Raw genomic sequence first — 27,700 nt, forward strand, 5'->3', positions numbered from 1 at the left:
TTTTCTTGGGTTCTTTCTCTCTCTCTTCTCCTTCAGGGACCCCTATAATGCGAATGTTGGTGTGTTTAATATTGTCCCAGATGTCTCTTAGGCTGTCTTCATTTCTTTTCATTCTTTTTTCTTTATTCTTTTCTGTGGCAGTGAATTCCACCATTCTGTCTTCCAGGTCACTTATCCATTCTTCTGCCTCAGTTATTCTGCTACTGATTCCTTCTAGTATATTTTTCTTTTCAGTTATTGTATTGTTCATCTCTGTTTGTTCTTTAATTCTTCTAGGTGTTTGTTCTTTAATTTTTCTAGGTCTTTGTTAAACATTTCTTGCATCTTCTTGATCTTTGCCTCCATTCTTTTTCCGAGGTCCTGGATCATCTTCACAATCATTATTCTGAATTCTTTTTCTGGAAGGTTGCCTATCTCCACTTCATTTAGTTGTTTTTCTGGGGTTTTATCTTGTTCCTTCATCTGGTACATAGTCCTCTGCCTTTTCATTTTGTCTGTCTTTCTGTGAATGTGCTTTTCATTCCACAAGCTGCAGGATTGTAGTTCTTCTTGCTTCTGCTGTCTGCCCTCTTCAGCAACCATTCTGATTGCTGAGAAACATTAGGAACCAATCTGAGTGCCTACCAGCTTGTGTGTGCCAGCATCTTCTTGGGCACTGATCTAGCCACGGAGGCAGTGAGACCACAAAACTGCAGTCCCCCAGGGCTCCCCAGCAGGGGCAGCTGTCAGGCTGTATCTCCCCACCACCATTGCTGTGGCCCAAGTGCTTCTTCTCCAAAGTCCCAGCTCAATCATGGCCATAACACAAATCCTATCAGCGTGACTGGAACCAGTTGGATTTTTTTCCCATGGAGTTTTCCTGGAAACTGACGAACATAGAGAAATCTAAGAATATTAAAAATAGTCAAACTAATATGTTACTGGGCTTACCATATTCACTTTAGCAATTTGCCTCACAGTTCTGCTTTCTCTATCCTGTTTGAAAAGCCTCCTCAGAATATCTGTCTTTCAAACTTTAAGGCTCTTCTACATCCTGCTTCCTTCCCTCTCCTCCCTTTGGAGCAGTGGTCCCAGGCCCAAAGTCCTCCTAAGGCTGTAAGTGGTTCTCTTCCTGTGACTCTGTCAGTGGGTTTGCTGGAGAGGTTTTCATGTCACTGGCAGGAATCCTGTCAGTAAGAAATTCAGGATCTGAGAAAACAAGGTTTGGATCCCAGCTGTGCCATTTGTTAGCTCTGTGACCTTGGGAAAGTAGCCTAACCTCTCTAGCCTTAGATTTTTCATCTGCAAAGTGGGATGATGATTGACCTACCTCACACCTTTGCTGTGAGTATTAAATGAGAAAATTAAATGAGAAAAACCAGCGAGGGCTGTGCCTGGCACATACCAGGTGCTCAATACATAGTAGGTGTTGTTTTTGAGTGTTGTTAATTACACTGTTTGCCCCTGAACTAGCAAAATAAATTAAGATAATGGATAGGATTTTCTGGATAATCTATTTTTACCCTTTACATTTTTCTTAAGCTCCTAGTGTGCATTCAGAGACCCCAGCAAGTGAACACAAGGTAAATGGATATTAAGGTGGAGCAAAAAGACACCCAGCCTATCATGCTTAGTTTTACTACATTTTTTTAGAACCCATGTATATTCAGAGTTTTTTTAAATGTTTATAGCATATTACTTTGACAACATACTTTTGTATATTTTTTACATATATTCGTTGTATATGTATATTATAAAGCACATAAAATAACAATATTTTAATAACATTATTAACTATTACTAATAGTGACCAATGTTTATTGAATGCCTTTTTAGAGATAGACATTACGTGAGACTTAAATCACTAAATCCTTACAACTGTGCAAGTAGTATAGCCCCATTTCATAGATGATGAAACAGAAATTTGGGTTGCTTGAGTAATTTACCCAAAGTCGCCCCCTTGGAAGTGACCCACCACTTCATTTTACAGATGAGGAGACTGTGAGGCCTGAAGCAGAATGGAGCTTGCCTGGTCACAGTTTCCTCCCAGCACTTTTCCAGGCTCAGGGAGATATTTTGAAGCTCAACGGAGAACCATTTCAGTCTGACTTACTGGGAGTCTATAAGGTTCCTGAAGATAAATGTCAAATCTAGATCCCTTATCTGTCCTGCCCTCAACTCTGCTCTTCATTGACAGGCCCCACCCCACCCCTGCATTCCTCCCAGCCAAGCCTGCTCCCCTCTGTCCCAAGAACCCCCATTCCAGTCAGAACTGGCTTCTCTAGCCCTAAACACAGGGCTTACTTCTTCCTACATGTGAGCCTTTGTAGCACTTCCAACTCCACCCCTGTTCTTCTCACACCCCTATCTAGATCCTGTTCATGGCTCATTGCCCCCTTCAAGCCCTTCCTTTTCCAGAAAGCTCACCCTCCCTAGTAATAATAGCTGCCATTTATTAGATACCCACTCCATGTGAGGCAGAGTACCAGATACTGTATATGTATTATCTTCATTCTTCGCTGCAGTATTGCAAAACAGATTGCGTTATAATCATTTTCCACTTGAAGCTCAAGACAGATTTAGTGCTTACTACCCTACAGCTTGTAAGGAGTAGAGCTGTGATTTAAACCAAGTCCCACGTGAATGCAAAGTATGTGCTTTTCTCACTGCAGTTCACTGCTCGTTCCAGCCCATGTTGATCTTTCTTATCAACATTCCCACAGCCTTAAAGTCTGAGCCAAATGGTATCATGTTTAGTTTACACCTCCTTGTCTTTCTCCTCAGTTGCTTCATGCGTGTGTCTCCTCACCCAGGCCATGCTGTCACAGCCAGGTAGATGGCACCTCCTCCTGCCTTCACCATAGCTAGTCACACAAGGCTGACTGGGCACTGAGAAAGCACACAGTACAGATAGAGTCTGGCCAGTTGATTGACTGGTTGAATAAAACCTTGTTTATTCTCCAGAGTCTACCCAGCAGGAGGGTACAGCAGCTGGGCAGGCTGACTGGTCTCCAGGATCCTCCATTCATGTGGATGGGAGGCCCAGGATGGCTGCATAAGAATCCCTCTCTGAGGCTGAGCTGAGGCTTCCATCTCAATGCCCTTTTGTTTGGGAGGATAGCACCCAGGCCTCCCGGGAAGTCTGTGTATTTGACCAGCTTTTGCAGATAGTGAGCAGGGACCGAATGTAAAGCACAAACAATTGGAGGAGGTCCCTGAAATTCCCAGGGGTTCAGAGTCCAGCAGGCAGAGCAGTATCCTTCCCAGGGCCAACTGGGACTCAGATACAGCCCCCGAATGGGTCTGTTAGGACCCAAGGCACTTTTGTCTCCAGCCTCACTTCCTCTCCAGTATTCATGTCTCCTCTTTAGGTTCTCTGATGGGCAACATCCAGCCCTCAGTTGGGCACCTCTAGGTATGAGGCACACTCTGCCTCCTGAATGATAAGCAGACTCTGATTGGTCAAACATTTACTCATTCATTTTATTTTTCCTTTTGAGATATAATTTGCATATCATAAAATTCACCCTTTTAAAATATACAGTTCAGTGGTTTTTTAATATAGTTGTAAGATTATGCAACCATCACTGCTCTCTAATTCCAGAACATTTTCATCACCATTTCCCCCCCAAAAAACCCAGTCCCATTAGCAGTCACTCCCCATTCCCCCCTCTCCCAGACCCTGGCAACTGCTAATTGACATTCTGTCTCCATAGATTTCCCTATATGGGTATTTCATATAAATGGACTCATACAATATGTGGCTTCTTGTCACTGGCTTCTTTCACTTAATATGTTTTCAAGGTTCATCTCTGTTGTAGCATGTATCAGTACTTTGTTCCTTTTAATGACTGAATAATATTCCATGTATAGATATACTACATTTTATTTATACATTTATCAGTCGATGGACATTTGTGTTTTCACTTTTTGGCTATTATGAATAACACTGCTATGAACATTTGTGTACAGGTTTTGTGTGAACATATGTTTTTATATCTATACCTAGCAGTGGAACTGCCAGGTCATATGGTAACTCTATGTTTAACATTTTGAGGAACTGTCAGACTATTTTCCAAAGTAACTACACCATTTTAACATTCTCACCAGCAATATAGAATATGAGGGTTCTGATTTCTCTACATCTTTGCCGACATTCGTTGTCATTTTTATTAGAGCCATCTTTAGTATGTGTGTAGTGATATCTCGTGGTTTTGGTTTGCATTTCCTTATAGCATCTTTTAATAAGTTTTTTGGCCATTTGTACATTTTCTTTGCCATTTATTCATTCTTAAGGCCCATCATGAGCAGTATGCCCCATTTGGCATTGAAGAGGAGCATAAAGATGTATATCCTCATGACCTTTGCCTTTCAAAGAACTTTCAGTCTGGTAAGAGAATTGTAATTAGTACATACGAAAAGTTAAGGCTACATAGGCAAGGGGGCATTTAGTCTGGGCCTGGAGATGGGTAGTATTTGGATACAAGGAGCTCGGTGGAATGACATTCTGGGCAGTTGGAGTAATGTAAGCTTAAGCACTTTGTAATTAGAAAAGTATTATATTTTATGTCATGATGAATTCTGAGGTAATATTGTGAAAGCACCTGGCATAGCAGTTGACACATGGTGGGCTGCTGTTATGTAGTTAGCGCTCTCTACTGCTCCCCTCTTTGGTCCCTGCTCTGTCTTCTAGGACTACACAGCTCCCTTTTCCTGTTCCAGACTTTTAAATATTAAGAGATAGAACTCCAAGCCAAATAACCCTTGGTTCTCTAAATTGTGATTTCAAGTCTTCTCCTCATCCTAGTCATTTTCTAATGAAGTGGCCACAAAGTTTTTGGTGCCCCTTCTGAATTCCAGTGTGGCATGACCATTATTGGGAGGAGCAGGGCAGTGATCCCCTTTTTAGAGATTTTAAGAATCTATTAACATGGCCTGAGCTTGCATTAGCTTTCTTGGCAGCTGCATTATACTCCTAGAGTCTGTTAAGCTTGCAGTCAGCCCAGTCTGCAGAAAACTAGGGCTTCCTGTACTTCTTCTTCTTTTTTTTTTTTTTAACATCTTTATTGGAGTATAATTGCTTTACAGTGGTGTGTTAGTTTCTGCTGTATAACAAAGTGAATCAGCTCTACATATATATATATTCCCATTTCTCCTCCCTCTTGCGTCTCCCTCCCACCCTCCCTATCCCACCCCTCTAGGTGGTCACAAAGCACTGAGCTGATCTCCCTGTGCCATGCATCTGCTTCCCACTAGCTATCTATTTTACATTTGGTAGTGTATATATGTCCATGCCACTCTCTCACTTTGTCCCAGCTTACCCTTCCCCCTCCCCCGTGTCCTCACGTCTCTACATCTGCATCTTTATCGCTGTCCTTCCCCTAGGTTCTTCAGAACCTTTTTTTTTTTTTTAGATTCCATATATATGTGTTAGCATATGGTATTTGTTTTTCTCTTTCTGACTTACTTCACTCTGTATGACAGTCTCTAGGTCCATCCACCTCACTGCAAATAACTCAATTTCGTTTCTTTTTGTGGCTGAGTAATATTCCATCGTATATATGTGCCACATCCTCTTTACATTCATCTGTCGATGGAAACTTAGGTTGCTTCCATGTCCTGGCTATTGTAAATAGTGCTGCAATGAACATTGGGGTGCATGTGTCTTTTTGAATTATGGTTTTCTCAGGGTATATGCCCAGTAGTGGGATTGGTGGTTCATATGGTAGTTCTATTTTTAGTTTATTGAGGAACCTCCATACTGTTCTCTGTAGTGGCTGTATCAATTTACATTCCCACCAACGGTGCAGGAGGGTTCCCTCTTCTCCACACCCTCTCCAGCATTTATTGTTTGTAGATTTTTTGATGATGGCCATTCTGACCGGTGTGAGGGGATACCTCATTGTAGTTTTGATTTGCATTTCTCTAATGATCAGTGATGTTGGGGCTTCCTGTACTTCTATAACCTACCAATTAGATTTGTTTGCCAAGCTTGTTTTAACCAAGACCACTTTAAAGTATTGTATTGCCATGTAGCTGTGAAAGTGGTGGTGGTAATATGGAGACTACCACAAAGAAGAAGGGATGGATCTGGCCTTTCTCATCTTCAGTCTAAGAGAAGGGGTCTCTTCCAAGGGAGAAGGTTCTAGACAGCAGAACTAATCAGAGTATCTCCATCCCTCAGATAAGCTCCTTTTCATTTAAGGCTTTTCCTTCTTTGTCATTTCTGTCAGTTGGTTAGTCCCATCAGATACTTGTGCTGGCCCCAGGCTAAATGTGGGAAAAAAGGGAAGAAGATGGGATATGTGCCCTGGAAGGCAGTGTGGTTCAGTAGAGAGAGCATGGGGTCCAGTCCCAAGCTGCCACTTAACTGACCATTTGATCTTAAGCAAATCACTTACTCTCTCTCTATATGACTCAGGCTCTTCCTCTAATCACAGGACCAGATGAGATTATAAGTGTCAAGTGCCTGATGCATAGTAGGCTGTTCAAGAAACATGAGCTCTTTTGAACTCCACCATTCAAGAGCTTTGCAAGACCGGAAGAGCCAAGCATGCAGTGTGCTCACTGACCCTGTACAAACAGCTCTCAGAACACCTATGATCCTTTAAGCACTTATTTATATACTTACTTGTTCCATTTCCCCACCCCCAGTTCAGACTGGGAGCTCCTTGTGGGCAAGATCCATGTCTGATTCATCTGTACCCTCAGTGCCCAACACAGAGCCTGGCTTGGAGAAGGGGCTACTTAAGTTTTGTTACTGGGACAAACCTGAATTAATGAAGGCCAGATTTTGTCCCTCCCCATCTAGAGGGCCAGGTACTGTGGTTGGCTTTGCACAATCCATTCTTTCCTGAAAATCTCATAGGGTTCTGGAGCTTAGCAGTAGTGGCTCAAGTGCCAACCCAATTTAAGAAACTTGAGCCACTTCTGTGTCTCGTTGCCATAGTATGATAAGCTTCCTATCAACCAGCCAGCTGCCCAGCTGCCCTACTGCCCTCTGTGGCAGCCTAGAGGCCTGCCGTGGTGCCAGTAGGTGGCGCTCACGGCCCTTTCCCACACTTCACTGCCTAGACAGACTTTGCCTTCTTGTCACCAAGGCAGCTGCTGACTGGGACATAGCTTAGAGCTATGTAAGAGGTACCCAGATGAGAGTGCCCTGGACTGCCCCCTCCCCTTTCTGGCCTTGTATTGTTGGTTTTTCTGTTTTGAGTCCCAGCCATGGCACACACTGCTTAAGGAAGTACAGATGTTTCCCATAGAAGATCCCAGGAGTTCATTAAGGGTATCCGTGCTTCTGCTCATCCTTTCTGGCACAGCTCATGCCTCTGCCTCCAAGAAGTCGTCCCTGTGGCTCTTGCTCTGACCTACACTCACATGGTGCCTTGTTTTTATTTTAGCTGTTTGCCAGGTGTATAGCTATCCAGTGAACACTTTGAAGACAAGAACACTGCATAATTCATCAAAGTGCCCTCAGTATCCTGCTCAGAGTCCTTTAATAACCAGTTTCATGAAAAGTTTGTGGAATGAATAGTTGAATAATAGGACTTGGTTTCTCAAAAAAATTGTTATCCAAATTGAAGGACAATCTACAAACTAGCCTGACTCTGCAAAAATGTCTATATCATGAATATATATCAAAGAAAAGTTGAGAAACTGTTCTAGATGAAAGGAAACTGAAGGCACATGCAATGCTTGATTCCAGTTTTTTTTTTTAATAAATTTATTTATTTATGGCTGCATTGGGTCTTCATTGCTGCACGTGGGCTTTCTCTAGTTGTGGTGAGTGGGGGCTACTCTTCGTTGTGGTGCGCGGGCTGCTCATTGCAGTGGCTTCTCTTGTTGCGGAGCACAGGCTCTAGACGCATGGGCTTCAGTAGTTGTGGAGTGTGGGCTTCAGTAGTGGTGGCTTGTGGGCTCTAGAGCGCAGGCTCAGTAGTTGTGGCGCACGGGCTTAGTTGCTCCAAGGCATGTGGGATCCTCCCAGACCAGGGATCGAACCTGTGTCCCCTGCATTGGCAGGCAGATTCTTAATCAGTGCACCACCAGGGAAGTCCCTGATTTGAGTTTTGATGCTGGATCTGGGGCAGAGAGGGGATTGCTATAAAGGATATTATTTGGATAATTGAGGAAATTTGAGTATGAGATATATATTAGATAAAAATATTTTATCAATGTTAAGTGTTCTGAATTCACTCATTATTGGTTAATGGTTATGTAAGAGAGTGTCCTTATACTAGGAAATACGTGCTGAAGTATTTGGGAATAAAGGGGTATAATGTCTGAAACTAACTCTCACATGGTCTAGGAAAAAAGAGAAAGAAAAGGAGTGGTAAAGCACATGAGGCAAAATGTAATGAGAATCCGAGTAAAGGATATACCTGAGTTTTGTGTGTGTGTGCTATTTTTTAACTGCTCTGTAAGTTTGAAATCATTTCAAAATAAAAAGTTAAAAATAATAATCTATGCACTTTAATGTGTGCCAAGTTCCTCCTAGAAACTGTAAGAATGATGGGACAAAGAATGGTCCCATCTTTGGCTTTTATTCTGTTTAATCCAACAGTATTCAGTAAATTTGTGATACAGCTCCTCCACTGTATGCCTTTTTTTTTTTTTTAAACATCTTTATTGGAGTATAACTGTTTTACAATAGTGTGTTAGTTTCTCCTTTACAACATAGTGAATCAGTTATACATATACATATGTTCCCATATCTCTTCCCTCTTGCGTCTCCCTCCCTCCCACCCTCCCTATCCCACCGGTCACAAAAAAGAAGCTTTTGATAATATCAAACATCCGTTCATTAATAAAAAGCATTCGCAGGAAATGAGGAATATAAGGTAACTTTCTTAAACTGATAAAGGCTGTCTTAAAAAAAAAAACACCTATTAACACTAAACACAGTTAAAGATGAAACAATGAAAATTTTCCTCAAGATCAGGAATGAGATGATGGTACCTACGACCGTCATTTCTATTCAGCATTATAACAGAGATCCCAGCCAGTATAGTAAGGTAAGAAAAAAAATAAAAGGACTAACGATTAGAAAGGGGGAAAAGAAGTGCCATTATTTGTAGATGATACTATTGTACACACAGAAAATCCAAAAGGATGTAAAGATAAATAAGGAGAATTAATAGTTTTCAAAGGTTGACTTTTAAAAAATTTCAGATACCACTTAATCATAACATCTAAATGAGAGAAAACTCAAGCACTGCCCTCGCCCCCTTGGAAGCTTTGGCCATCGTAGTTGGTGTGAATGAGTGGTGCTGAGGGGGAAACAGTCCTGGGTAGGATGCACCTGTCTGAGGTGCGCCAGGGCTGGGAATGTGGCTGGCAGTTTGAGACGGGTACACACAACAGGATTGAGTAAATAAGTAAACATGTTGAAGACAATGTAGCCAGGTTTTCACTGTAGGAGAAGAGAGGTACAAATACAGAAAGGAGGAAGGTGAATAATAAACTCCAAATGTGGGACTGGAATTGAAAAGATTCAGTGTGAACTCCTGGTTTCAACAGATTAAAAAACCTGATGAGGAGTGTGGGTGTACACACACACACACACACACACACACACACACACACACACACACACACACACACACACTCCTACTTCCTAACTCTCATACCTGTGAGAACATTTAGCACCCAAATTTTTACTTGTAAATACTACTGTCCGTTAAAAGGAACCGGGGCTCCTTGATTGGATGGCTGATTTCAGGACTGTGGAAGAGAAAACTCAAGATGAGAATGGAACATCTGGTACCATAAAGTAAGGAAATATTCAAAGAACGAAGATTTGGATATTAATCCTTTGTCAGTTGCTTCGTTTGCAAATATTTTCTCCCATTCTGAGGGTTGTCTTTTGGTCTTGTTTATGGTATCCTTTGCTGTGCAAAAGCTTTTAAGTTTCATTAGGTCCCATTTGTTTATTTTTGTTTTTATTTCCATTTCTCTAGGAGATGGGTCAAAAAGGATCTTGCTGTGATTTATGTCATAGAGTGTTCTGCCTATGTTTTCCTCTAAGAGTTTGATAGTGTCTGGCCTTACATTTAGGTCTTTAACCCATTTTGAGTTTATTCTTGTGTGTGGTGTTAGGGAGTGTTCTAATTTCATACTTTTACATGTAGCTGTCCAGTTTTCCCAGCACCACTTATTGAAGAGGCTGTCTTTTCTCCACTGTATATCCTTCCCTCCTTTATCAAAGATAAGGTGACCATATGTGTGTAGGTTTATTTATTCTGTTTAATCCAACAGTATTCAGTACATTTGTGATACAGCTCCTCCACTGTATGCCTTTTTTTTTAAAATAATAAATTTATTTATTTATTTTTTGCTGCGTTGGGTCTTCGTTGCTGCGGTGTGGGCTTTCTCTGGTTGCAGCGAGCGGGGGCTACTCTTCATTGTGGTGTGCAGGCTTCTCATTGCGGTGGCTTCTCTTGTTGCGGAGCACGGGCTCTAGGCAGGCGGGCTTCAGTAGTTGTGGCACTCAGGCTCAGTAGTTGTGGCTTGCAGGCTCTAGAGTGCAGGCTCAGTAGTTGTGGCGCACAGGCTTAGTTGCTCTGCGGCATGTGGGATCTTCCCAGACCAGGGCTTAAACCTGTGTCCCCGGCATTGGCAGGCGGATTCTTAACCACTGTGCCACCAGGGAAGTCCCCTCCGCTGTATGCTTTTGAACACATAAAACAATGGTAATGATGATAGCTAACAGTTGGAATTGCTTACACATACATTATTTCCTTTGGTCATCTCAGCACCCTTGTTAGGTAGGTCTAGCAGACTGATAAAGTAGGATGGCTGAGGTTCAGAGAGGTAAACATGACCTGCCCAAAGTCACACAGCCTGGAAGAGACAGGTGCAGGCTTATATCCGCATCAGTCTGTTCCAAGGCTGGTGCTTTCTGAGCCTCCGTATCTGTATGTATAAAAGGAAGGATTGGACAGATTGATCTCAGTGGGTCTTTCTTTACATCTGGAAATTTTTAAACTTTATACGATAGGAAGTAACTGGTTATGAAGTATGCAGGCACATTACACAGCACACCTCATTTGTTGTTGGTGCTGCCTAAGTGCCAGTCCTCCTCCCTCACTGCCCACCCGCTTCCCTGTGGAGTAGTCCAGATATGGTCGCGCTGGGATGGGCTACCTCACTGGGAATGAGAGCGTCTGGAGAGATTCCTAGGGGAAGGGCCCTGAGCCGGCCCTTGAATGAGAGTGCTAAGTCCAAGCAGTGAAAGCAAAAGATGCCAGAGAGGCCTCACGTCTGTGGAGTTGGAGCACCTGGACCTGCCTGAAGTCAGCTGGCCCAGGCTGGGGTCTGAGAGCAGCATTTCCTCCCTTGCCCCACCCCTCCCAGCCCAGACCCACTGGGTAGATAAGGCACAGATGGAGGCTGTGTGTGGATTCTAGCCCCAGGCGCCCTGCCTCTGCTCAGACAGCAGGGCCTGGTGCTGTTATTACTGTAAACAGGACCTTCTGCGAGGCTCCAGCCAGGGTCCTGTTGCCCAGATAGCAATTATGATTGAGTCTGCATGGCTCACTGCTTCCAGGCCTCTGATGCAGGTGGGACAGGGCTTCCACCCTTCAGCCCCCTCCCCAGCTGCAGCTGAGGGCAGTTCATGTGAGGGGTCCGGAAATCAGTTGGAACAATGCACAATTGAAGTTCAGTGGCCGCTTTATATTGATTGGTCATAAAGAAGGAAGAAAAACCAAGTGGTACCTCCCTCCCCTGAGTGGAAGAGCTGTTAGCCATAATAACTCAAAACTGTCCTGTATCCCTGTCTGGGACTCCCTCCCTCCTATAAACAGCAAGCCTGAGGAGTTGTCTTTTCTTTGGAAGTCATGCTGTCTGCTAGGAGTTCACTTCTGTTTTGATGCTGTACATATTTAGAATCCTAAGATTTTAGAACTGTCAGGGACTTGAGAAATCATTTAATTCAGTTCCCTTATTTTACTGCAGATAAAACTGAGACCCAGAGAGACAGATTTATCCAGGTCACACAGCTAGTTACTGAGAGAGCCATGACTGGAACCCATGGCCTCCAGCCCCAGGCCTGTGTCTAAGAGTCCTCAGCCCTGAGAGTGAGGACAGGACATCTTCCTCACCCACATCTTCCACATATACACAGGAGCCTAAGTTCTTGGAAGAAGACAGGCACATGAGTATAGGTGAGGGATTTGTGTAGGGAAGTGCTACAGGCATTCATTTGTTCAACCCCTGAGCCCTCTGGTGTGGGCAGCTGTGCCAGCACCAGGAGTCAAGAAACAAGGCATGTCCTCATTTCTAGGGGGCCATGCTGACTACTGGGAGAGTAGGACAAGGAAACTGGATGACAGCTGTTGACACAGGCTAGCACAGGGCATCATGGCTGTACCAAGGCTGTCTTAGGGAAGGCTTCTGGGAGGAAGAAAGGGTAAGTTTTTCTTTTTCTTTTTTTTTTTTAATTAATTTTTTTATTGGAGTATAGTTGATTTACAATGTGTTAGTTTCTGCTGTACAGCAAAGTGAATCAGTTATACATATACATATGTCCACTCTTTTTTAGATTCTATTTCCATATAGGTCATTACAGAGTATTGAGTAGAGTTCCCTGTGCTATCCCGTAGGTGCTTATTAGTTGTCTGTTTCATATGTAGTAGTGTGTCTCTGTCAAGCCCACTCTCCCAGTTTATCCCTCCCCCACACACCCCCCCCACTGCCTTTCCCCCTTGGTAACCGTAAGTTGTTTTATACATCTGTGACTCAGTTTCTGTTTTGTCAATTGGTTCATTTGTACCTTTTTTTAGATTCCACATATAAGCGATATCATATGATATTTGTCTTTCTCTGTCTGACTGACTTCACTCAGTATGACAAGCTCTAGGTCCAAAGTTTTTCTTTTCCTAAGAAATTTTTTTTTAGAAGAGTAATAGCACGCTTATTGTTACAAAAAAACAGCAACAGAACTTCAAACAATACAGAAGAGTTCATAGCAGGAAGTGAAAGTTTGAATCCCTTACCCCTGCTTCCCCAAAAGAGGTAACCACTGCTGCCTGTTTGGTCCGTAGCCTTCAGGACTCTCCTGGGTCCCTGATAGACGGGAGCAGCTTTTCTTCCCTTGATTAGTTACCCTCATGTGGAAATCTTCAGCTCTTGGGCTGGAGAACCCTTATTCTACCACTGCCCTTGGACTTGAGATCATCCATTTATCAATCCACAGAAAATTTGGAGCACTTATATTCCAAGTTCTGTGTACACCTTGGATATATCATCCTAGTTTGCTCTGTTGCTTCCTTAAAATGGGGTAGACACTCATTGGAAAATGATGATAGTAATGAAATAGGCTCTTCCATTTGTATAGCACTTTTATTGCATACCAAGTGCTTTTATATATTTTGTCTCGTTGTTTCTTCTTGGTGCCCCTGAATGACATATGGAGTAGGGCTGGTGGAGTCCTCTCCCTTTTTTTAACAGTTTTGGAACAGGCTCCGAGTGCAGGAGCTATTACTCAGGTGAGGAGACCAAGCGAGATTCAGAGAGGTTGAGTCACTTGTTCGTCCATGACTACCCACCCAGTAAGTGCCAGAGCGTGCATTTGAACCAAGGTCTCTCTCGTTTATTTTCCTGCCCCTCTCTACTGCCTGAGAGTTGTACATGAGCTGGGATTCAACTCTGGACTGCTAGTGTGGTCTCCTCTCCATCATCTACCCTGGGTTTAGTGTCACCCACCACTGCCCTGCCAAACAGGAGACCTAGTTCATTAGGGAAGGGGCTTCCACAAGTATGGAGTGAGCACAGAAAGGCCTGCAGTACCCACCCTCACTTTTCAGCCCCTGCCACAGGCAGCTCTGCCCTGAGTGGCAACCTGCATTAAGCCTTTCACTCATCATCTCAGGGATGATGGAATCCTAACCTTTGTGGAGACACCATGCTCTGTCACAAGCATTGCTCCTTTTAAAAGAGATTAATTCACTTGCCGCATTTTGTCCATTGGTGAAAATCACAGGGGAGAGCAAGGGTGGCTTTCTCAGGCCTCAGAGGCCCTTTCAGCTGCTCTCAGCAGGCATCCACCCGCCCAGCTGGCCCAGGACTTTGAAATGACTGCCTGCTGGGCATTCACTTGCAAAGCAACAAAATGAAATGGAGGAGACCTGGGTTTGTGAAATCCTAACTTTTGGGACTGCTCTGCACACAGAGGGGAAGTGGGGGAGGGGCCCACCCAGCTCTGAAAGAGGAAAAGTTGTTTGGAGTTGGGGTCACTGAGGTTTTTGTTTGTTCTGGTCCTTCCTTGATTTACTAGGTGCCACCACTGCTTATAGAATTCTGCCATGTGTTATCTCTTTTAATCCTTACAACTACCTTGCAGAATAGGGATTAATAGCCCCCATGTCACAGCTAATAAGTGACAGAGCCAGAATCTGAACTCCAGCCTTTGGACTCCAGGGCCATTGCTTTCTCCTTTACATCTCAGTCCCAGGAGGCTGCAAAGAATGATAGCCAGTATGCTGGGCAGGGCTTAAAAGCTGGTGTCTCACTAAAAAGCACTAAGATTTGCCTCCTAGGAATGATCCCTTCAGGTTTGCAGAGCCCTTTCCTTCAGATTTCAGTGTCACCTCTTAAAACCCTAGTGGACCTATAAAGAGACTAAATCTCAGAGAGATAATATACCTTCTGTGGGGTGTCAGAGTAGGAGGTGGCAGAACTGGAACTAGAACGCAGGTCTCTTGCTTCTGCCCTGTGCTCCTTCTACACTGTTCATTGAAAGGATAGCAAGTTTGGAGAAGCCTTCTCTCCCAGCAGTTTGTCCTCTTAAAAGAAAACCCTGCAGTGTACAGAAAAGGAAACCTCAACATTCTAATATGCATATAATAAGTAGCTCAGAATTATTGGTAATCAGAGACATGCAAATTAAAACAACAATGTGAGATCCCTTTACACCTATAGAACTTGAAGTGATTAGGAAGTTGGCTACTGTCATGTGTTCGTGGTACACAGGAACCCCCCTGTCCTGCTGGTGGGAGGGTAGATGGAGCAGTTGTCCTGTAGGACCCTGGCACTATTTAGTCAAATCAAGTGATATAAACCCTGTAACCCAGGGATTGCACTCTGAATACATACCCTGGGAAAATACTCAAACAGGTCCAAAAGGGTATATGTAAGAGGATGTTCTTTTTTTTTTTTTTTTTTTTTTTTTTTGTGGTACGCGGGCCTCTCACTGTTGTGGCCTCTCCCGTTGCGGAGCACAGGCTCCGGACGCGCAGGCTCAGCGGCCATGGCTCACGGGCCCAGCTGCTCCGCGGCATGTGGGATCTTCCCCGACTGGGGCATGAACCCGTGCCCCCTGCATCGGCAGGTGGAATCTCAACCACTGCGCCACCAGGGAAGCCCAGAGGATGTTCTTTGAGCATTGCTTTTGGTGGCCGAGAGATGGAGGTTAGCTGGGTGGGTATCCCTGGGAGAGCAGAGAGGGAAAATCTGGTGGATGTGCCATAGAGCATTAAGTAGCAACTTAAAAATGGAATTACTGTATGAATTAGCAGTATGAACATATCTTAAAATGCAATTATGGACTTCCCTCGTGGCGCAGTGGTTAAGAATCCACCTGCCAATGCAGGGGACAGGGGTTCGATCCCTAGTCCAGGAAGATCCCACATGCTGCGGAGCAGCTAAGCCTGTGCGCCACAACTACTGAGCCTGAGCTCTAGAGCCCACGAGCCAGAACTACTGAGCTCACTTAGAGCCCATGCTCTGCAACAAGAGAAGCCACTGGATGAGAAGCCCACGCACCACAACCAAGAGTAGCCCTTGCTCGCTGCAACTAGAGAAAGCCTGCGCGCAACAGTGAAGACCCAACACAGCCAAAAATAAATAAATAAATAAATAATTTAAAAATTCAATTATTTGTGGAAAAAAGTAATAAACAAATACACACACACACATTATATATACATATATATATATATATATATATGTATATATATATATATAAAAAGAAAAAAGAAAGAAAACCCTGCTTGGCTTAGGTCCTGGAAAACAGGAACTTCAGTCTTGTCTCCTCTTCAGTAGCCAGTATGCGGCCAGGCAGAGTTAGTGTGTGCATGTTTGTTGAATAAATGAACAAAGGAGTGCCTGAAGCCAGCCTGGCTGAACTACCCAGGTCATCCCATGTGACCCTGTGTTAGAATCCCAGGGTACTTGCCAACCTGCCACTACCAACTTGAGGCCAGATCGCTTTGTTCCTTCAAAGAGATAGAAACAGGGTAGCGTGGCAGGCAAAAACCACTCTACTGAATACTTGCTATGTACCAGGGACTGGGCTGGGATCCCTGCAAATTAGAGATTACTGTCCCTATTTGATAGGTGGGAAAACTGAGACTCAGAATTGATTTGCTCAGCATTACTAGCTGGGCCAGAATTTGAATCCAGATCTGACTTGCTCCAGAGGCTTTTATTCATCTTTTTCTTTTTATTACACTACATTCAGCCCTTAAGGGGCAGGAAGAGGAGGCATCTCTATCTTCTTTCTTCAACACTGCCTCCAGAGGAGTGCTGCTTCTAGAATTCTCAGGGCCCAGGCAGGGGCACACAGGTCACTGACCCATTAAAGGCATAAAGGATTCTGACTGCACTGAGTTTCTTCTGTTCACGTGCACTTTCTCATTTCCCTGCCCTAGCTCATCTCCCTTGGTCTGTGTTACAGCAACCTCCAAATTGGTCTCCTTGTCCCCATTTTCTCTTCTGTCTCCTTTCAAATTCAGCCTGCTTAAGCTATTAGGTTAATTCTATAATTTCTTTTGCCCAAAACCTTCAATGACAACCCCACTTGCCTATAGTGAGAGTCTAAGGAATGGCAAATAGGTTTCTTCTTCTTGATGGTAGCTGATTGGAACCAGTGTTGAGAAGGATTCTGAGGGTCTTTCAAAGGCTCCATAGGAAAGAGCTGTTGAGAGAGAGTGATGATTTCTGACTGAGATACAGGAGGGCAGGACCATAACACACACATGCCAGGCATTTGTCAACCCTTGAGATTGGGTTTTTAGCCTAGGGTCCACTATTGATTTCATGGGGACCTATGAACCCCTGGGCATTGTATGTAAAGAAAGATTTTTTTTTTTTTTTTTTGAGTGTGTGTGTGCCTGTGCACTTTTCTGGAAAGAATCATCAGCTTTGATGATTTATCCTCAGAGGAGTCCATGGCTCAAAAAAGGTTTATGCCCACTGCCTTGGCCTCCTAGCTTGGCTTTTGAGGCCCTGTGGTAGGCCCTGCCTACCTTGGCAGCTGCCTGTTTCTGTGCTGCTAACTGTCACACAGATGGATCTACCTGATGGTCTCTGAGTATACTTTCTCATCCCTTCCCTGCTTCTGAATAGTATCTTGTGTCTTTTGTCTTGACTGGCATGCACTTCCTTCCTCTTCTCTAAATTGTTCCTATTCTTCAAGGCATAGTTTGAGTCTTTTCCCTCAGAAACCTCCGATCAGCCCTTCCTGATTTTCTGGTCTTATAGATTTTCTGGTCTTATAGACTGAGGGCCAGAGAAGTGAAGCCATCCAACCAGAATCACAGTTAAAATCAGACTCCAGTCTCTCAGTTCTCAGAAACTTGCGCTCTCCACAGCACCACTTGGCCTGCTAAACAAGGGAAGGTTTTGTGCAAAGAGAGATTTTTGTCTCAGAAAATTATCCCCAGGGTTCTTAGCCTCTTTAACATCTTTGGCTATGGACAGTTGTTTCTGCATAAAGGATCCTTAACAGTGTATGTAGTAAGAGGAAGAGGCCCAGGACTTTGACCAGAAGAAACCTTTCAAACTAGAGGTGAGAGAAGAGGGTTTCCCAACCTCCTCTCTCAACACTTTTCCCTCACACTTCGTGCCTGAGTCATGCCAGACCTCTTTCAGGGCCTCATATACCCCATGCTGCCTTCTACTCTGATGAGAGGCTTTACCTCTGCCTGGAACACTCCTTCCCTCCCTTGCCCCCTTTTATCTGGCTAACTCTCTATCATCACTTCCTCTGAGAGGCCTTCTGGGTCATTAAGGCTAGGTTAGGTTCCCTGGTTGTACATTTGCAACTTGAGGCCCCCTTCCTACCACTCATCTGATGTGTAGTGACGTGCTTGCTGGTCTGTCTTCCCCTCAGGCTTTGACAGTGCCTGTCTCATTCCCTGCATCAGCACAGGCTGAGTGAATGAATGAGTACATGATGTGTCTCTTCATCCTCCCAAGCCTTTATCACCTGCTTACTTCAGCAGCACAGAGGTTAGACTTGGCTTGGTCCAGAGGGGCATTTACTACAGATTATGGCATAAGAATGGTGCTAGGACTCAACCCCAACCTCTGGACTCTCTGCCAGTGCCCTTTCATCTAGAATGCACTGAAGAGTAGACAGCTCCCCAGTTCCCCCTAATGCCCATTCCTCATAAGCAGCTCCTGCCTTGTTGGTGAAACACTCTTGACTTTTGGTCTCCCTGTTTCCTGGCCTCCTACAGCACTTATGGAGGGAAACCACACACGACAGCCTTTGGTTTCCTGCTATCCTGAATCCTCCCTCCACATCTAAATTCCTTAGGGCAAACCCCATGTCTTCTCCACACCCCCATCCCAGAATTCAGCACAGGACCAAGCACATGTCATGCTGATTTGTTGGAGTCCATTTAGTCTTTTCTCTTCCATGTTACATGGAGTCAGGTTCAGTGTAGAGGAAGGTTGGTGAGGTGAGAAGGATTCAGGCTGCAGAACCATTGTCGACTTGGGTTCCACTCACTGTACTGCCCCTTAACTAGCTTTGTGACCTTCAGCGAGTCATTTCACCTCGCTGAACTTACTACCTCATCCATGAAAAGAGGAGATTAATACCAGCTCCTTAAGCTTGTGTGAAGAGTGAATGAGAGCATGTATGTAAAGTTCTGAGGCAGTTCCTGCTTGTAGGAGGTGCTCAGTAAGAGTTGGTTCTCTTCACTCTCCTTCTCTCTATCCACCCCCACATTATAAGGCCCCCTGCTCCTGGGACCCAGAATTCAGGCTTTTAGTGGTATACTTAAAAACTTGTGTTAGCAGCTACTGAGCTCCTACTGTGTGCTAGGCACTGGCATATAGAGTCAAATAGGCTCATATGGACTTTTCTAGAAACCTAATCTAGCATTTCTAACATTCTTTCCATCTTCTCTTGCATTCAGAGTTCCAGTTTCCAAACAGCAACCATACAGATAAACTTGAGAAGTGGGATTCTTCTGTAAACCAAGAGCTACATAGATGAGAAGTGTCATTGGGCATTTGGTGCTAAGCATTGGGGAATTCTAAGGAAAGAGGAGAGATCTGTGGACTGGATGAGTCAGGAAAGCCTACTTGGGAGAGAGTCTTCAAGCCAGGGTTGTATCCCATTATATGAAAGTAGGTTTAGAATAGGCAGAGAGGCAGGGAGAGAGCATTCTGGACAGAGGGGAAGGCACATTCTTTCCTCAGTAGGCTGGGAGGATGACAGCAGAGGCAGACTCATTTAAGGGAAGAGGGAGAGAGGTAGGAGAAGCCTGGGGTCAAGGGAGAGTGGCCAGAGGAGCTGGGATGGGTATTTAGTTCTCAAAGCCCTATAACTATTTCCAAATTCATCTAGCCTCCCTGTTTATTGATTTTTCATTTCTTCCACTCTTATGTCCATGATAAGCCATACACTGAAAATATTTCTGTCTCTCTCTAGGCTGTTGTCGGAAGGTGCTGATGTCAATGCAAGGCACAAACTTGGCTGGACAGCACTCATGGTGGCAGCCATCAACCGAAACAACAGGTGAGAGATCTCCTTCCACATGGGGCTCCCTTTGCCAGAGCTCTGCAGACCATGATCCTGAACCCTCTCCCACCCTTGCCTGTCCCCCTGCTGCTTTCTTGAAAGGCAGGGAAATGGACTCAGCCTAAGGAACTGGTCTACACCTGGTGCAATGGAAAGTATAGGAGATGTGGAGAGGAAGGATGTAGCTCTGGATCGCAGCTCCATCATTCATTGACTTTGTGACCTTAGGCGAGTCATTTGCTTTATTGAAGCAACAAAATGTTTGAAAGCCTGTTGTAAGTGGTTAAGTGTACATGTGCAAGTTATCATCATGATTCTGTTATCATTATCCATGTTGAGCAGTCTGCAGTCACTGTTCCCAGCAAGGGTTACATTGGGCTGTTCCTTTGGAAGTTCTGGTAGAAACTAGGGAAGGTGGGGGTGTTCCTTCTCTCTCGTTGGAGGCCCTGCTGTTTTCCTATATGCTTCCCCATTCCCCCAGCATGCAGCTGTTGTGTAAAGATTCAAACAGTCTACTTTGTGTAGAGTTACCTCTACTTCTTACAACCATCCACAAGATATATATTATTATTTTTCATTTTGCAGCTGAGAAAACTGAAGCCCAAAGAGGTAAAGTGATTTGTCTAAGATCACACAGATAGGATTTAGAACCTGGTCTGACTGCCTGCATAGTTTGTGTGTTTTACTGTACCTCACTGCTGCCTCCCACTGCCGGATCCCGGGCTTGGGCTGGATGCTGCCATTACATCACAGTCTCTAGCTGTGATTATGCAAAAGAATTGATTGAAAAAGAGCAAAAAGAGATGCTTTCAAAGAAGGCAGACTGGGTGCTTTAGTAACAGCCACTGACATTGATAGTGGGAGGTACAAATTTTCATTTTCCCTTCAAGCAGATCTTTAAGGATTTTATCTGCCAGTACTGGCCACCTTTGGAAGGGTCATAAATATGGTGGAAATCAACCAAACAGGTATTTTATAATGTCGGGGTGGCACTGCCTCAGACTGGCTGAGAGACTTAGCTGTACTGAGATAGTTCTCTCTTCTCTGCTACTCTGTCGTGAACTTGATCTCAGCACTGTTTCTCCTTATTTGCCTCTTTAGCTCTAAGCACATAGTCTTTATTTTTTTTATTTTTTATTTTTTTCCGTACGCGGGCCTCTCACTGTTGTGGCCTCTCCCGTTGCGGAGCACAGCCTCCGGACACGCAGGCTCAGCGGCCATGGCTCACGGTTCCACCTGCTCCGCGGCATGTGGGATCTTCCCGGACCGGGGCACGAACCCGTGTCCCCTGCATCAGCAGGCGGATTCTCAACCACTGCGCCACCAGGGAAGCCCCGCACATAGTCTTTAAAAGAAAAATTAATGTAAATAGGTTCTACAATTGAGAGCCTGGAATCCAGTCCTGGCTCTGACCCTTAGTTGAATTTCAAAATTCTATGAACACCTTGTTTCTTCACCTGAAATCAACTATTTCTACAAACATTTGGTAGATATCTACTCTGAGCCAGGCTCTATGTTAATCACTGGGGAATCAGAGGCCTTGGGAGCTCATGGTCTAATGTGGAAAAGACAGGCAGGTAGAGAAACAGAGTATAGTGTAATCAATGATATCAGAGCAGTGTGGACAGGATATTATCAAAGCAGAGGGGGTGAGGGGACTGAATCTCACCGCAGAGCAGATAGATACTTACTATATTCTTGTGAGAAGCAAATGAGATAATGTATGTGCTACAGGTTACAAATGGTGAGATGTTATTCTCTGATGCTCTCATTAGACATCTCTACACACAACACACATGTGCTTATTCTACCACTTATAACACCCCCCCTGCCTCCACCCCCACCCACCAGTCTTTCCCAGCTTGCAGGTATCTCCATCTGCAAGAGATAACCAGTGGTGGAGAAAAGGGAGGGGGTATGTGCTCTTCTGTGTTTGGTTTTATCAGCGTTGAGACGGAATAGGAATTAACACTATACTTAAGAGTACTGCCAGTCAGTGAGCACATAGCTAGCAGATGTGCTTTGAGGACACTTCTCTCTGAATCTAATGAGTTGTTGGTTTAACTGATTGCTCTGTCTTTATCCAGGGCCATTAGCAAATCAGTGATGCTCATTGAGCAAAGTGAGAGTGTTGGCTTGTATTTACTCGGTTCCTAGGACTAATTATTGGTGTTTTAAGCTTCTATTTTGTGCCCTCCTCTTCCTTCGGGTACCCAGTGAGGACAGATTTTTATAGAAAATAGCATACTCTCAGGTTGGATTTATTTATTCATATTACAGAAATTGTTTGGCACCTACTGTTTGCCAGGCACTGTTCTTGACAGACAAATATCCCTGTCTTCAAAGAGCTTATTTCTGTACAAGTGGTGGTCCCTGGGTAGAGAGAGGCAGGGACAGACAATAAACAATAAATACAATGCATAAGTAAACTATATATTAGAAGATAAGAAATGCTAATGGAAAAAAAGGAAAAGTAGAATCTGGTAAAAGGGAATGCCAGGAGTACACTGCTCAGGGTGGGTAGGCCTCATTGGTAAGGTGCTATGGGAGTGGTCTTGAAGGATTATTGTGTCCATCCCAGCACAATCTGCCAATAAGTTTTTCTGTATTAGAAGTGTGCTGATTCCCATCTCATCAGTCAGTATGGTTCCTTCTGGAATCATACTGGCCAGACCTGAAATGCCACCACCTTTGAAATGGATTTGGATCAAGGGCGAGTAGAGGGACAGCACCCCGTGATTCAAGGCTGAAAGTAGAGAACCTTCACCTCCTTTAGAATGTTGGCAGCCCACAAGCTCAAAGGAGATATCCTGAGAGAAGCCCAGTCATTTCACCCTCAGCTGCCTTTAGTGCCTGGCTGCTTAATATGTTAAGTCCTTGGGGATATGAACACAATAGTCTCTATACTTAAGGAGATTATCTTCTTGTGAACCTTTATTTATATATGTATTTATTATTTTATTTAATTTTGAATAATAAAGAGAGTGCTATTTTGTTTAATTTTGAACAGAAAATACAGTGTTATAGAACAAAATGTTAAAAATATGCATGGGAACTTATTTATAATTTATTCCCTCCTTTTATTTACAAAAAGGGTTTAAGGACTTAAATCAAAATACAAATATAAATGTACACAGGAGAGTTAAAACTGGATCAAGATCAGAAATCATATTGGTAAAAGGAAAGATAATTCTATCAGGATTGAACTAGAGATTTTCTTTTCCAAAAATAGGTTTATTGTTTTTGTAAAAAAAAAATATAGAGAAGAAAGTAGCCGTCAACTGAATCCCCTCTACCTAGAGACTGATCACTATATCTATGTCTATATGTCTAATTTTACATAAATGGGACCAGGCTGTACTCACTGTAAATCAGGTAATTAGTGGAATCGAGTATGAATTTAATTTGACGTTTCCTGACAAGCAGGGCAAAAAAGGGATACAGAGAGTTTTGGTTCTTCAGGAGAGAGGAACTTTGTGCTGACATACCTTTATGTTATCATGTTATGCATCCAGAAGACTTTTTTAAAAACTAGACTGTGTCAGGTGCTGATATGCTAGGCTAAAGGGGATTCAGATACTAAGTAAGCATCACAGCCTTTGCCTTAAGAAGCTTACTTGGACTGCTGACATCAAGGACTCGAGCATTGTGATGGCCATTGTCTTCAGTAGCCCTCCTGCCAAAGATTTACCAACATTCTGCTAGGACAATCCTTTTGCCAGCCTAGTAACAGCTTGGGTGTAGTGTTGACTTGAGGAGTAGTTGGCGGGGGCTGGCCCCTTCTCCACAGTGAGCCCTCCATAAGCCTCATGCCACAGGCACTTGTTTAGCCTGAGTCTGGGTGCCTCATTCCGTGTTGCACTCTGACCCAGCCCAGCTAAACGCTAAGCCACAGGGTCCCAGGATGACCACTATGACTTAGCACAGCCTCTACTGGCTCGTGCAAATATACCCAGCCTTCAGCTAAATTCAATTAGTTTTTCTTTAAGAAGGGAAAGAAATCCAATTTTACTAAACATGGACAGACGGTGGAAGGCACTTTGATGTTACAACCTCTCAGTGATGCTTTACTTAGTCACAAGTTCATAAGCAAGAAGGCTTAATTACTTGGGAAAACACGGGATTAAAACTGGACACAATGGCTGAGTATCCGCTCTTGGGCAACTTGATTCGAACCCATGCACCCAGTTCGTGTGTGGTGCAAACTTTGATGTGTGCTGTGACAAGCTGAAAGTCATGACCCCCTCAGGGATGCTCCTTCAGATGGCATTTGCAGGATGTGTAGGCGGAGAGGCAGGGCCTGCCAGGCCTGTTTGTTCTACTTTGATGTCCAGGCAGCCACAGGCCCCACTGTTTGCTCTTTCACTGAGGGGTGGATTGGGAGCCTCCTACCTTTCCCAGTGGACAATGGCCAGCAATGGAGTGTGACGACTGTTGACCATTCCAAGAGCCTGGCGGACCAGAACAGGGCTTTGGGAGGTGCAGAGCCTGGGGGGCAAAAGCTGTTTATAGGACAGCCATTTCTCCAGATGTAGCTTTCTTTAAAGCCTAATGGTGGTTGGGTGCTCATCATGGAGGTAAAAATAGTCTCATGAGTTTTAACAGGTACTAAGTACTGCTTGACCCTTTGTCCAATGACACTAAGGTATTGGTAAATTGAAAATTTAAGTCTGTCCTGTTTTCTTCATCAGCATGTATATGCAGGGGATAGTGGCTTGGAAGAAAAATGGTATGAATTCTAATTCCTCAAAAAAGAAGCTGTCAAAACACGTCTGATAAAAGAATAGTATCCAGAAGATATAAAGTACTCTTAAAAATCAGTAATAAAAAGGTAGCCCAATTTTTTTTTTTTTTTTTTTTTTTTTTTTTTTTTTGTGGTACGCGGGCCTCTCACTGTTATGGCCTCTCCCGTTACGGAGCACAGGCTCCGGACGCGCAGGCTCAGCGGCCATGGCTCATGGGCCCAGCCGCTCCGCGGCATGTGGGACCTTCCCGGACCGGGGCACGAACCCGTGTCCCCTGCATCGGCAGGCAGATTCTCAACCACTGCGCCACCAGGGAAGCCCTAGCCCAATATTTTAAAAAAATAAATTTATTTATTTTTGGCTGCGTTGGGTCTTCGTTGCTGTGCGCAGGTTTCTCTAGTTGTGGCGAGTGGGGGCTACTCTTTGTTGTGGTGCGCAGGCTTCTCATTGTGGTGGCTTCTCTTGTTATGGAGCATGGGCTCTAGGTGCGTAGGCTTCAGTAGCTGTGGCATGTGGGCTCAGTAGTTGTGGCTCACAGGCTCTAGAGCGCAGGCTCAGTAGTTGTGGTGCACGGGCTTAGTTGCTCCACGGCACGTGGGATCTTCCCAGACCAGGGATCGAATCCATGTCCCTTGCATTGGCAGGCGGATTCTTAACCATTGCGCCACCAGGAAAGTCCCGATAGCCCAATTTTTAAAAAATAGGCAAAAGATTTGAGCAGACACTTCACCGAAGAAGAGATTGATGACGAATAAGCACATGAAAGATACTCAGCATTTAGGGGAATGCAAGTTAAAATCACAATGAGATACCACTACACACCTATTCCAATGGCCAAAATTTTTAAAACTGACAATACCAAGTGCTGATAAGGATGCAGAACAGTTGTCATCACTGCTGATAGGAATGCATAATGGTATAACCACTTTGGAAAACACTTCAGCAGTTTCTTATAAAGGTAAAACATACATTTATCATACAGCCCAGCAATACCAACTCCTAGATATTTGTCCATGAGAAATAAAAACATACATCTACAACAAGACCTGTATGCAAATATTTATAGTAGCTTTATTCATAATCACCAAAAACTTGAAATCACCCAAATGTCCATCATCTGGTGAATGGACAAATTATGGTACATCCATACAGTGGACTACTCAGCAGTAAAAAAAGAACAAACTTCTTGTACAGGTAACAACATGGTCAAATCTTTAAAGCCTTATGCTAAGTTAAAGCCAGACATGAAAAGCTACCTGCTGTATAATTCCATTTATATGACAGTCTGGAAAAGGCAGTACTATAGGGACAGAAATCAGGTTAGTGGCTGCTAGGGTTTAGGAGTGGGAGGAAGGGCCCAATGGAACTTTTGGGGTGATGGAAATACTCTAAGTGTTGATCATAGTGGTGGTTATAGAACTCATCAAACTGTACAACTTAAAAGGATGAATTTTACTATGCATAAATGATACTTCAATAAACAGACTTTTAAAAAGTTTTCAAAAAACCACCATCTCTCTATATTTTCACTGTTGATTGTGACCTTTGGTGTACTGAGGATTCCTGTTAGTAGTGTTAAAATGAATTCATACTGTTTATGGTCACCTGGAATGTTTTGAATTCTTATAGTTGATGGTATCTTACATTGGAGTACTATATATTCTGATTGTTAGTATAGAATAAAGATTTGTGGATTCATACAGTTCGTGATGTCATGAAGTAGAGTTACTGATGAATAATGATAAATTCACCTTATGAGTGGTATACAGTGGGCTCACAAAGTGTCATATGGTTCTTTATGGCTAGGAGAAGGTGCAGGGTTCAGGACTGGGAGCTTGCCTCTCATCCCACATCATTCTTGGGTCCCTTGTCCCTGGTCTGCCACGCAGGGAGGACCACCTAAATAGTATGGCCATTGTGGAGCTTCAGGAACCAAAGATCCTGAAACAGTGGGGTGGTGGGGGGAGGTTCAGATTTGAGTCCACTTGGGCTTGCTGGTTGCCTTGAAAGCCCCTGCCTCAGAGAAGGTGAGACTGCCAGGCAGAGAAGGAAGCTCCAGCAGAACTGTTTGAATTTCCCCACAAGAGTCTCCCTCCCTCCTTCTGCTTTTTCTCCCGGAGTGCATTTCATCAGTATCGGAAGGACTGCTTCCCGGCACTGCCTTCCCTGCTTGGCTGGGGTCCCTGAGGAGCTGAGCTAATGAGTGGATAACACGCATTTGCCAAGGCCTTCCTGGATGTGGTACCTGGGCTTTGTTAATTTTAAAATGCCGCCATCCTTGGCTAAAGACCATTTAATTCCCTCTCATAGCAGTCATTTATTTTTAGCATTTGCTTATTTTCCCTCCACCTTACTAAGGGAAGGGGAGGCATTAAATCCTATCTTTAAGAACCCAGCAGCCCAAGCCAGATCGCTGACCTGCAGGAGAGGTTTTACAGGCCTCTCTGTGTGGCTGACAACTCCACAGGTGTTCTTAGAGCAAAGAGCTGATGCTTCTCTTGCAGCTGGACTGGGGCAGCCTCCATGGGAGGCTCTTCTTCCTTGTTGGCTGGCCAGAGGCAGAGCAGGTAGAGCACCCCAGTACCTGTGCTTTACTGTCGGTACCGGGGGGCCTGACAACATGGAGGTCTATCCTGCTTTGGAGGGCTACAGTCTCTTCCCAAGGTCCCCAGCCTGTTCTCAGCCTGGCTGCTTGCTGCAGAGTGGTGCTTCCTTTGGCCCGAGGAGGCTGGCTTTGTGCTATCTGATCTCCTGACTATAGTGATGATGATGGCTGTGGTTGATTGGATGTCTTCTGTGTGCCAGGCCCATGTCGAATACTTCCCGTGTTGCTCTAATCCTCACTGCAATCCTAAAATGGGGGGATTATTATACCTATTTTACAGATAGGGAAAATGAAGCTCAGAGATGCCTAAGTTTGTCCAGTAAGTGAAAGGCGGAGCCAGGATTTGAAATCAGGTCCCTCTGAACCCCAAACCCTTATTCTCTCTACTGGACTATACTACCTGGGTAGGGAAGATGGAGGGAGCAAAGCCATTCAAGGAATCAAGGGGTGCCAAGACCAGGAGTCAAGTCAATTCAGGCAGGGTTTCTTGATGACCCACTATGTGCTTGATGATTTTTTGAGAAATCTAAAAACCGACAAACTACTCTCCTTGTCTTCAAAAAAGCTGTCAGAAAAGGGATAAAACAAGCTTCCTTTTAATGTAGATTGAGG

General features: G+C 44.1%; 1 protein-coding gene across 3 annotated transcripts in view; it reads left to right on the forward strand.

Moving 5' to 3' along the window:
• The window catches only part of CLPB (ClpB family mitochondrial disaggregase), a 167,245-nt gene that overhangs the window by 24,119 nt on the left and 115,426 nt on the right, over nucleotides 1-27,700 (forward strand). For all 3 annotated transcript variants that reach the window (XM_007112845.3, XM_007112846.4, XM_007112847.4), the window contains exon 3: nucleotides 19,649-19,735. In XM_007112845.3, coding sequence (XP_007112907.1) covers nucleotides 19,649-19,735 — 87 coding nt within the window. The remainder of the gene's footprint in view (nucleotides 1-19,648; nucleotides 19,736-27,700) is intronic.

This window comes from Physeter macrocephalus, chromosome 16, assembly GCF_002837175.3.
Source record: "Physeter macrocephalus isolate SW-GA chromosome 16, ASM283717v5, whole genome shotgun sequence".
Lineage (NCBI taxonomy): Eukaryota > Metazoa > Chordata > Mammalia > Artiodactyla > Physeteridae > Physeter > Physeter macrocephalus.